Source organism: Sander lucioperca, chromosome 8 (genome assembly GCF_008315115.2).
Source record: "Sander lucioperca isolate FBNREF2018 chromosome 8, SLUC_FBN_1.2, whole genome shotgun sequence".
Lineage (NCBI taxonomy): Eukaryota > Metazoa > Chordata > Actinopteri > Perciformes > Percidae > Sander > Sander lucioperca.
Genome location: NC_050180.1, coordinates 17802177 through 17814676, shown reverse-complemented (window position 1 = coordinate 17814676; position 12500 = coordinate 17802177). Strand labels below are relative to the sequence as shown.

The window sequence follows — 12500 nt, the reverse complement described above, 5'->3', positions numbered from 1 at the left end:
CAGAGCTCGAAGCACCAGGACTAGGTCCCATTGGGGTGTGAGAGAGCGCACGGCGGGTTTCTGTCGTCTGACCCCTTTCAAAAAATGCTTTACTAGGGGGTGCGCAAAAACCGTCCTCTCTCCATAGCCTTCGTGGCAGGATGAAATGGCTGCTGCGTAGGCTTTGACTGTGGACGGAGCCAAGTCGTTATCCACCAATGTTTGGAGATAAGTCAACACGAGAGGCAGGGGACACGATATGGGGTCCGTTTCCCTCTCCGTGCACCAGCGCTGGAAAGCGGACCAACGCCCTGCGTAACACGCTGTAGTAGAGGGGGCTCTCGCGCTCTGAATAGTGTGCACCACGGCAGGAGGCAAGCCTAACCTCTGCAGGGTTCCCGCTCAGCAGCCAGCCCCACAGTCGCTGGGTTATCACTGGGGGGTGAAATATCGCGCCATCCAGCTGTGACAGGGCGTCCTCACGCCACGGCAATTGCCAGGGGGGACCTGCCAGCAGCTGAACCAGCGTCGGGATCCAGGATGCGCTCGTGCGCTCCGGTGCCACCAAGATGACCGACAGATTCTCCTCCTGGATGCGTTCCAGGAGACGAGGAATTCGAGGGACCGGGGGAAAAGCGTATAGGAGGGTTCTGGGCCAGGGGTGGTGGGAGAAGGCGTGTGCTCAAGGAAAACCGCAGTGCGCACAGTGTGTTCTCTCGTGAGGCGAACAGATCCACATCCGCTTTCCCGAACCTGCTCCAAAGCTTACCCCTGGTAACTGCTTTCCATTGTTGATATGTACTTAAAAACAGTTCTGAAATGCAAAATAATAGAATTTTAATCATGTAATAAAACATGCGATTAATCGTGATTAACTATAGAAATTCAACGATTAATCGCGATTAAGAAAATTTAATTGTTTGACAGCCCTAATATATATATATTAGGGGTGGAACGGTACACAGAAGTCACGGTTCGGTTCATACCTCGGTTCAGACATCACGGTTCGGTTCGGTACAATGGAGGGAAAAGCAAGACAAAAATGCAGAAGGCAATTTTTTTTATTGTGCATGTCTCAGGCTGTCCACTGACCTAGCTGTAACAGCTTGAAGTGTGTAAAGTAAGATGTAAACAGTACACAATAAGTAGGCCTACCCTGCATCATCTCCAGACTCCATCTGCAACTTGTAAACAAAATAAGACAATCAGCTAGTAGTGTGATATGGGAGAGAAGCGCTGCTCTCATATGTGAATGCACAGAGCAGGGATGTTAAAAGAGCAGCTTCGGTTACACAGAGCAGTTGGCGAATTGTGGCGTTAGCTTCACACGCTAACAGCGGAGCTAAGAGCTAACGGTGGAGCTAAGAGCTAAGGGCGGAGCTAACAGCTAATACCGGAGTAAACAGCAAAGCAAATGGGCCTGGAGGCCATTTGTGGTCGGGGCGAGAAGGGATACAGCTATGTCCGTGTTTGGTTGTATATGGAAGGGACTAGTTTGCTTCATGTGGACTCACTGGACTGACTGACTCCATGGATGTATTACTGACTCAACATGTAGGCGGAGCTCGCGAGCTTCCGAGCTAAGGGCAGGGCTACAGATTAGGTGTCCCTAAGAAACGCGTGTCTAACAGTAGTTCCGCATTACATTACATTAATTTGCGCGCAAGTTTTATTTATTTTTATACCGTGTATTCTGTGTGTAAATTCATGGACCGGACCGAGACGCCCGTACCGTTTCGGTTCAATACGAATACATGTACCGTTTCACCCCTAATAAATATATATATATAAAAAGGCATTTCAATTGATTGCTTTTAATCAGGGCTTCTGTGTATCCTTGTTTTGTTGAATTTGTGCATTTATTGACATGTTAGCTTTTACCAAGCCATCTTTTACATTTACACACACCTTCCAAGACTACCTCCTTATGTTGTCCTCATTGTGTCCTTGTTCTTCACCGTTCTGAATATTTTTGCAGGTTGTGACCATCGAATTACATTTCAAGAGAAAAATCTGCATAATTTTCATGTTTTTATTCATGTTCTGTAACCAAAAATTGATTTACATCCCATCTGAAGTAGCATGTATTGATGTATAAGGCTGACTTATGAAGGCCTTAGATTTTTTAAAAGGTAGAGTTTTCTACATATCTGGGATCAGTGTGAGTATCCATGATGTACTTGGCCTCATTCATTCATTCTTTGTAGTGTCTGTAAGGAGAGCCTAGTGTCTTATTGCCTGGTACTCTGCTTCTTATGCAAAGAATATTTTTATAACACTTGGCTCATAGGTAAGAGAGCATGTGACACAAATTATTGTTGTACTCTTGAAATGTGACATTGGCATGTAAAGTTAGCCAAAAGTGCTGATTTTCATCAGATGTCGCAGGCCAAAAGGCACCCTAAAAATCCCATTTGTAGCAAAGAGTTACCTATACAGTATAAACAGAAAACATGCACACCATTAAACCAGAATGATACTGTATATAGGGACATCGACATAATAAGGAGTTGTTGGACAATAAATCAGAAAGGTGATGAGTGGAAAATGTACAATATCCCCAAGACGGACACATAACCTTCCTGTTCTGAGGACATAATTAGCTATTTGAATCTAGTGATCAGGTCAGAGAACAGACTTTTGCAAAAATTCTAGATGGTTTTGCCAGAAAATTGGAAAACAAAGAAACGTGGTTTAAGGTAAAGCGCGGGCTCTCTTACTAAGTGTTTTAACGAATCGTGCAAACATTTGTCAAACTCTTAACATTAACGCTTCAAAATATGATTTGTCAGCCATTTACAGTGACTTGGTCACCACTGCTACTTTTATTGTGACTTTGTTAGGGTAGGCTAACTGATGACTTTGGTTGGAAAATACATCATACCAAAAAAAAATGGGTGATTGACAAGTGTTCACAGCCTTGTTTTATGTTCCCCTGCACTTGATAAATACATCCTGTACTGAATTGCACACGTGCAGTTTTGTTATTTTAAGCATCTGCTGTAATATTATGTGACCTGTGCCTCTAACCAAATGGAGACTGGTATATTCCAGTGGCAGGCAGTAGGTATTTCAGACATGCTGCTAATATTTGATCATGACGGGGTGACTCACAGCATGGGACACTGTTAAAATCAGCTCCTTTATCTTGACTTCTAATAGTTAATTTATTGGTGTCATCCAGAGTAGCATTATACCGCTACTGGCTGCCATTTTGTTGGCATAAGTTGTTAGTTCATACATACATATTATTTCAAGGGCACAAATTGGTAATTAGGGCCCGAGCGCCGACAGCGGCGAAGGCCCTATTGAAACTGAAGGAATTATTATTATTACGGCAAATGAATTGCCTTTTTGAGGGGCTTAACATATTCAAAAACTCACCAACATTGGCGGGCGCATCAAGTCTGGTGAAAGTTTACGTATTTTAAGGGTTTCAGGAATAGGCGCACAAAAATGGCTCGCTAGCGCCCCCTACAAAGTTACAAAAATTCAGCCCCTTCAGTGTGTGGTACTTGGTACACATATGAAGCATGTCAAGACGTACAAAAACTCCTCCTAGAGATTTCATCCGATCATCTTCAAATTTGGTCTGTGCCATCTTAAGATGTTAAAGATGAAAAGTTATTAAAAGAAAAACTTTTCGTCGTAGGGCGTGGGAGGGGTGGCCATTTTGTGTGTTTCGCCATCGAAACAGGAAGTGGGTGTAACTTGAGTGTACATTGTCCAATTGGCTCGAAACCTTTCAGGATTCATAAGACTCTAACTCTGAGGACATTTACCGGATAAAATTGACTCAAAGTCATAGCTCCCCCTAGTGGCAACAGGAAGTAGGCCTCAAAGTCAAGGTGCTATACCTTAACAAACTCCTCCTAGAGATTTCATCCGAAGGACTTCAAATTTGGTCTGTACCATCTAAACACATTACAGATGAAAAGTTATTAAAAGAAAAACTTTCGTCAAACGGTGTGGGCGTGGCGTGGCGGCCATTTTGAGTGTTTAGCGATGAATGACAAATCGGCTGTAACTACAGTGTACATTGTCATATCTGCTTGAAATTTCCCATGATCAACAAGAGTCTAGGCCTGAGGACATATACAGGCCAATGTTGACTTTTGGTCACAGCGCCCCCCGCTGGCAACAGGAAATCAGCCTTATTTGACAAACCTCATCCGATTTACATGAAACTTATAATGTGTGGTCTACATGGGATACTGAGCCGCCCCCTATACTTTAACCACGCCCACTCACTCAGGCTATGCCCCCTTTCATAACATTTGAACCGTTTAAGGTAGTCTTGTGTGAGGTGTCATTGAACTCAGCAGAGAGTTGCTTCTTCATTGATGATGGTTTAGCCTGCCCCTCTATGCTTAAGCCACGCCCCTTTCATAAAATTTTAACCGTTTAAGGTAGACCCTTGTGTGAGGTATCATTGAACTCAGCAGAGAGTTCCTTATTCATTGGTGATGGTTTAGCCTGCCCCGCTATGCTTAAGCCACGCCCCTTTCATAACTGGTGACCTGTTTAAGATAGAGTCTTGTGTGAGGTATCATTGAACTCAGCAGGGAGTTCCCTTTTCATTGGTGACGATTTGCAGTGTCTGTGTGCCGCGCAAATGCACGGTCGCAAGGAGCGCCGTCCCCCAGTAACCCCGACACGCGCACGTGCGCGAGGGCCCGTCCATCGCTGCTTGCAGCTTTAATTTTGTATTTGGCTTTGTATTCCCTTAAATAAAAAACAATACAGTATATAAACTAAAAAAATGCATTCAATGATTAATAAAACAAATAATCAAAATAAAGATAACGTTAAAACCAAGGAACAAAAAAGTTTATAAATGACTGAGTCACCTACTTTCTTGTTTCTTTGCTCACAGGAAGGAGTAGAGGTGAGGGTAGCGAGAATCTTCAACACGTTTGGCTCCCGAATGCACATGAACGATGGACGAGTTGTCAGCAACTTCATCCTGCAGGCTTTACAGGGAGAACCTCTCACTGTATGTATGCATTTTAAGATTTTTACTCATTTATTAGGTGCTTGGGACAAACCACTATATTTGGCTTGTGTTTTTTCAGTACTAGCAGTGTGAGGATGTCCACACTGAATTAGCCTCACTGTGATGATGATACCTGGCAATCTTCTTTGATTGAACATGATTTTAACTGAAAAGTTTCAGACACTACAGTATAATCCTTCTAATCAGGATGCAGGTCTTATTAGTATAATGAGTTATATGAAATGTTTTAAATGTGGTTTAATAGCAATTGATTTTGATGCACAAAACTGAAAATAAGATTTTAAGAGCGGGAATAGAAAGTGGAAACTTCAAATGGCAATGAACTCTTGAGTTCTAATAATTTGAACATGATCAGGACAAAAATATGAAGTAGACTTGCACATGATGAAAATAAACTTTCAGTGTGCTATTTTTTTAAGTCTGCTGAGTAGAAATCTGTTGTTTTACACATGGTAATATATATATATATATATATATATATATATATATATAAAAATATATATATAAAAATATGACAAGCGGTTTTCTGTTGTTGTTGTTGTAGGTGTATGGTTCTGGTTCCCAAACAAGAGCCTTTCAGTATGTAAGGTAAGATTGCTAAATTAATCCTGTTTTGTTTTGTCCTTGGAATCCATCATTCTTCTCTTCAATCTGTACCGAATTATTTGTCACAAGAATCTTTATTTTTGTAGTCTACCCACCAATAGAACAATACATGTATGATATCATTAATAATCATCATATTAAATAACGTATTACATAAATTCTAGCAATGCCATGCCATCATACATCATATTAAGTGTTAGTTATTACCGGTATTTTTATTTTATTAATTAAATGATGGCCTTTTTCTACCGAGACAGACAGTATTTCTTCTGGTGTTTAAAGCATATTAAAGGTATATCTGGATGCTGATGCTTACATGGACTCATGAATTTGGAATAAGGCGGAGGACTGAATTAAATTTGACTTTGAAGTTTATCATGAAATACCAACATGTGCATGTCTCTCTGCCTGGAAGCAATATGTGAACGTGGCAGGTTAATTAGATCAGTTTGAAGAAGAGAGATCAGAGACACAGAGCATTTGAAGCACTCCTATCTCTTCAAAGCATTCATCCGCCGCCCTGTATGACTTTTGCGTTGTGTAAACAGTGAAAAGCCAAGGTCTTCGAGTAAACTCTGCATAAAGCTGGTCTGACTCGATTACTAAAACTTTATGTTAGAACTATTCAGGTCTAGATTACATTAGACCTCAAGGATACACACAGCTTTTGAGTGAGGAAAGATTGAATGCAAACTGAACTTTAGTTAGTTTACAAGAAAATTTCTCAGGGCACCTTTTACTACCCCAATAACCTCTGAAATGTTGATGAATTAAGATCCTACAAAATCTTCTGAACGACAAGATGACAATCAGAACAATTGTATAAAAATAAATCAGCATTTTTAACTATCCCCTTTGTATGAAGAGGTATTATTAAAAACATATTCTTATATAAATCCCCATTCAACAAAGATTACAGTTTAAAATACTCCTTATCACCTACAAAGCTCTCCACAATCTCTCCCCCTCCTACCTCACTGACCTGCACGACATACTCCTACTCGCAGGAGGTATGTACGCCAACCTCCTTACCCCTCTCTCCCGGTCCAAGCACTGGACCGGCCCCTTTGAAACTCTCTCCCACAACCTTAGTCACTCCCCTCTTTCAAAACCACACTCAAAACCTACCTATTGAAATCCATTTTTCTCATTGTTGTAGTTATTATTGTTGTATCCTGTATATTTTTTACTGCTTTTATGGTTTGTTTTAGTTTTTGTGTAACATTCCTGTCAGTACCTTTTTAAAGCGCTATATTAAATAAATGTATTATTATTAATAAAGCATTTTAGCACTTACATATCTATATAGACAGTCTAATACAAGAGCCCTGCAAATAAATTCTACATTTATGAATAGTTTTTGTTAAAAAAAAATTTCATAGAAAGGTTGGTTTAACTATACAGTCATTTGAGAGGCTGTAGTTTGTTGAAATGTATTTCATTAAACTGAGATGTGTTTTGAATATTTAGTCAAAACACACGAAAAAAAACATTGTCTCAGAGTTGCCATTCAAGTGTTGCTCAAGCGCTCGTTGACCTAGTCATGTATGTCGTCATGGGCTTATGTGTGTCTGCGAACATGGATCGTCACTTGAGAGCACTTAGATAGCTATCGATAAAATGTCCCGTGTTAACATGTCCCATGTCCTGTGTGCACCGCAATACACAGAAAGCGTCATAGCGATAGCTTCAGCTAACTGAGTTAATATCACAGTACCACAGCTAGCCATTGTGCATTTAAAAATGTATCTTACATACCTGGTACTTCTGTAATAACTGCCACCCTTTGCCAAGCTGCATTTTTTTTGTTAGTGTCACTAAAAAAAAACAATGGGTAGGGTTAAATAGCACTGGGAACTGGCTAACGGACCGGAATTGTGGGGAGAGAGAAGGAAATTGTAAAACAAAAGATATAACTGGTTGACGCTTTATTATGTCATTGGAGTGTCAGGCATTAGTGTGTAGCTTCATGTCACCGGCTTCCATCAGAATTGACTTGTAGTCTGTTGCTTTGTCCCTCATAGTGTGAACATAGCATAAGCCTGATGTTATATAGTTGTATGCATGACACAATAAACAAACAAAAGAAAATTCAAACTTTTATACAGAGTGTATTTTTTATAAATAGCAACACTGAAAGAATACTTGTAGTGCATGATATGCTGAAGGAAATGAGAAATAAAGAGATTACATGTCTCACCTGGCCTTGGAAAGATTTGTTCCACTATCATAATGTGCTGGTTAGAAAAGTAATATTGAAACAATTATGGGTCTAGTTAGGCTGAGAAATTATGTGAAATGTATGATGTTACAGGTATAATACAATGTTCTCATAATCAAAGCTCTGCATGGAAAGTTCATGCTTATGGAATGTCCCTCATACAAAGCTAAGCCACAGAGTGAATTTTAAAAGAAGGGAATCCATTTTAATGTTTATTAATTATTGTTTATTATCTTTCTACAGCGATCTGGTCAACGGCCTGGTGTTGTTGATGAACAGTAACATCAGCAGTCCAGTCAATCTGGTGAGATCATCATACCCAGTTGTGTTTCACAAATTGACATTGAAAATGACTTCTGCATAGGCAGACAATTTACCGGTTAGTCAGTTTATGTGGCTGTCTCATGTCGACACTGATGTGATGAAAGTTTATGAAATCTGTTTGCAGGGGAACCCAGAGGAACACACCATATTGGAGTTTGCTCGTCTCATCAAAAGTCTAGTCGGTAAGGCGTCCGATCGGTAAACATAGTTGTCATTCTGTGTATTTCTGCAAACTCTGCGTCTGCACCTGTTAGAGGCCAATGCTGGTGCACGTTGCAAACGTCCCTCGGCAACATGTCTATCCGTCCAGTGCACTGTAGCCCGGCGAGACGATTAAGAAGAGAGTGAGAGTCTGTGTGTTTCTGACGGTGGGATTACGTGTAATCCACTACATTGAATGAACAACACACTAAACAAACTAAAAAACTCTGTTAGCTAATGCAATAAGTTAGTCTAGCTAACTACAATTTATTTTTATCTTTGAACACAAAATTATTTTTTGGCAAACAGTGTGGCTAATCAACATTGTCAGGAAATGAATCTGATAATTTTGAAATATAAAAATGTCAGGGGGCTTTTAATATCTTTCTCTTCTCTCTTACCCATTCTTTCTTAAGGTGCAGTTATGCTTCTGTGTCATGGTTGTCCTGGCATAGAAACTGATCTATTTCTCAGTGTACGATTTAACTCCTTTATTGTTCTAGCTAAGGATGCTTATACACAAAGTAATCATGTTTACTTTCTCCCATTCACTGTGCCAGAGAGCAACAATGGATGCAAAGGCAAAGTTTGCATTTGAAATGGCTTTGCTAGATGAAAAAAATATAAATTTGTCTACTGACACTGAAAAAGTGAGGAGACTAACAAGCCTTTTTTTTAATTTACATGAATAATCTCTTACCGAGCGATCAGAAACACAAAGGAGGAAAAGCAAGCAGCCCAATCACAGCTGTGGTGATCCAAAGCCAGAATTTGTAGTTACTTTTTTGAAGAGGTGCAGCTCTAGAAATACCTCTGGCAGAGTTACTGCACCTATGCATGAAGCCACAACACACAGAAGCATCAATCTGCCTTGACCCACCCTCTCCTACTGTTTATATTATATTATCATCAGCCAAATGACAAGTAAGTTTAATAATATGTCCTTCTCTCTGTACTTGTACCTGTCCATGAACACGCACGCACACACACACACACACACACACACACACACACACACACACACACACACACACACACACACACACACACACACACACGCACACACACACACACACACGTACACACACACACACACACGCACGCACGCACGCACAGTGAGCCAAAGTCAGATCCAGTTCCTTCCAGAGGCGCAGGACGACCCACAGAGGAGAAGACCTGACATCCGAAAAGCCAAGATGATGCTGGGCTGGGAGCCGGTGGTATGTGACACACGACAGACTCACATGCACACGCACTGTCCTGCAAACCTTCTGTAGACGGACTGTGAAACACAACTTTTGAGCCTGTGTGGTGTAACAATGCTGCAGATCTGATCAACTAGTTACAACTGATAAGTGTCTCATCAACAGAATGCACATTTGAAGCCTCTCATTCTCTGGATTCACAATGACTGAAATGTGTAATAGAGCTCATACTGATATTTGTATAGGTGGGTTAACAAGATTAATATTAAAATCAATATTACAACAGTCTTTTTATATCAGTATGTGGCTTAGTCTTCAAAGTCAAATAGTTAAATAGCTAAAGTCAATGATTTGATTTTACTTGTTTGACTGTAATAAATTCCTAATAATACACTGGAGGATTACAGCAGCTACAGATGACGGATCTTTTTCACTCCCTTTTCATAGCCCATACATTCTATATTGCTGTCGGGGTGTAGAGACCATTTCAAACAATATATAAAAAAGTGTATATTGGAAAATGTTACCAACCCTGCCATTAAGGGTTTTTTTTCCGACGGGGAGCGATAGCCTAGTGCAATATCGTATATACCGTATAATACCGTTGCAGTTGTACTTGTTTCACACACACGCCCGCCTGCTGCCAGAGTTCAGTTGTCTTTACCTTTTCCCTTTGTGATGAGCAGTGCTGTTTTCTAAACAGTTATCGGGACATAAAACCGTTTCGCATGGCAGAGCATGGGCGCAAGACTGGATGTATCGGGTTACGTTACACATAGTTTTAACTTAAATTAGGCTATCAAGTTAAGACTGTCCTGATTCAGCTAACTTTAGCTATACACAATAACTGTGGTTTAGGATTGCCACTATTCGTCATCAATCGAACTGTGGTTAGGGAAATATGATACCACAGTCATCTAATGTCATTCAGTTGAAGGGATACAGTAGTGCACAGAAGCCCCATGGTTACCACACATTGTTTACTCGCAGAGCGCTTGTCTGCCTGTCTATTCACATGAGAAGCACATTGAGACCGCTCGGATCCAAGCGGCTAAACAGGCTAAGTGTCGCTTACCGTCTTAAAAAGACCTTTTACAGACAATATTTGACATATTATCCGATCAATATATTAATATAGCTGTAATACATAGTGTCATTCAGTGGCAGTATCTTTATGTTTTATGTGTTGTGTCTTTTGTGGACAGGTGCCCCTGGAGGAAGGCTTGAACAAAACTATCCAGTACTTCAGCAGGGAACTCGAGCACCAGGCCAACAACCAGTACATCCCCAAACCTAAAGCCGCGCGCATGAAGAAAGGACGACCCAGACACAACTGAGGTCGGGATTCCCACCACAGACTCCCAAAACACCGAAGGATGTTAAGACTCCTCAGAGGACCCTCGAAGAGCAACACATTTTCTAAAACACATTGTTGAATATAGCACTGGGATATGGTGTCTTTTTTTGAGAAGTAGAGAAAAACCTTCTCTTTAAAAAATGTGTTGCCTTGCGTTGGAGCCGCACTGCGGGATAAGGGCTTTCCATACAGGAGCTTGCGTGTTGGATGGACAAGCTTGGATCAAAAACAGAAATTTCAGGCAAGAAATCTGAAACCCAGCCTACCTTTTTATTTGTGAATTTGTGTTTTTCATATTTAAATTGCAGACATAAGAATCTTGCAAACAGCTCACACTGTGCATCAGTGCTTTGTGTTTATTTAACCAGTTTCATGGTGTTTTGTCTCCAGAGGTGAGCTACCTGACTTTACTCTACACTTCCACTGGATGTTTTGTCTTCTTATCAGTGGCGTTCTGTTCATGCAGCGCACTGCAGGACTGGGCAAATCCTCTAGAAAGACTGTTACACCATCATTGGGTGTTTATCAGAACATTATTGTGTTCTACTTTGTGAAAATTCTCATGTCAGGATGTGCATTATCAATTTCAGATAAAGATGCTATTTTTAAAAATGTTTCTGATATTTTGCGTATGATATACAGTAATTAGGGAAGTGCGTGCGCATGTGTGTGCGCGTGTGTGTTCGCCTGTGTGCGCATGTGCAAGTGTGTGCGCGTGTGCAAGTGTGTGCGCATGCAAGTGTGTTCGTGGACAGCTACAATTGTTTAGTAGAAGTGAAAAGCAGGGGAATTAAATATGAAGCCACATCTTTATTTACAATAATCAAATGATAAGAGAAATCAGATTTTAACAGTATTTCATACAAATCAGCTGCCTCAAAACCTTTCTCATAAAAATGTAAATAGCACACATATTGTGTTTTTGCTGTCATTGAACATCGCTACTGCTCTATAACTAATAGCCTATGTGAGGATGGTGAGAAAGTGTTGAGTGGGTTGTACTCAGCACTGGTGGGTGTAACCAATCAATACAAAGAAGCCATGGCAGCTGTGAAGTATTTGGATATTTGCAGGATTAAAACCAACAGATGCAGTTAATAGTAGTCATAGTTGACATTAGCTCCGTGTCTGTAAGAACCAGAGTCACGCGGGCCGATGGGGGCATTTTCATCGTAGTGGTGCTGACGCCCTTGATCAGTGGAGCGAGCTTGGTCCATCCAGTACGACAGGTCAGCCTCCAGCCTCTAGTGAGGAAGAAACACCACAGACGTGACTCGTTAGGAAACTCCACCTCAACAAATCTCAAGCTAATAGACACAGAGGTAGCTGATAAGGTGTCCGCTGAGACTGTCAGCAGGCCCAGCTGTCGCAAATAGACATGCATGAAAGCCAAACGTTGAAAAGGCCAATGCTTTCGCGGCTTTGGCCTTTTAAGGAAGCAACAATGGCACACATAAAAAAGGCATCGTGAATTGAGCTGTGTGAGATTTACTGCTCACTGGCTAAAACGAAAATTATGTCGGTGAGGGGATAATTTCAGGCACTCTGCTCTTTTTTCTGCTCTTGTTATCTGTTCCCTCCGTTCCTTGC

General features: G+C 40.9%; 2 protein-coding genes across 4 annotated transcripts in view; one reads left to right on the top strand and one right to left on the bottom strand.

Moving 5' to 3' along the window:
- The window catches only part of uxs1 (UDP-glucuronate decarboxylase 1), a 42603-nt gene that overhangs the window by 29867 nt on the left and 236 nt on the right, over positions 1–12500 (top strand). For all 3 annotated transcript variants that reach the window (XM_031294441.2, XM_031294449.2, XM_036004235.1), the window contains 6 exons: positions 4856–4975; positions 5541–5584; positions 8067–8127; positions 8272–8329; positions 9465–9568; positions 10759–12500. The exon at positions 10759–12500 is cut by the window's right edge and continues 236 nt beyond it. In XM_031294441.2, the coding sequence (XP_031150301.1) occupies positions 4856–4975; positions 5541–5584; positions 8067–8127; positions 8272–8329; positions 9465–9568; positions 10759–10890 (519 nt within the window). In that variant the 3' untranslated portion in view covers positions 10891–12500. The remainder of the gene's footprint in view (positions 1–4855; positions 4976–5540; positions 5585–8066; positions 8128–8271; positions 8330–9464; positions 9569–10758) is intronic.
- Positions 11706–12500, bottom strand: part of ecrg4a (ECRG4 augurin precursor a) — a 4289-nt gene continuing 3494 nt past the window's right edge. The window contains exon 4 of the mRNA XM_031294451.2: positions 11706–12154. Coding sequence (XP_031150311.1) covers positions 12005–12154 — 150 coding nt within the window. The 3' untranslated portion in view covers positions 11706–12004. The remainder of the gene's footprint in view (positions 12155–12500) is intronic.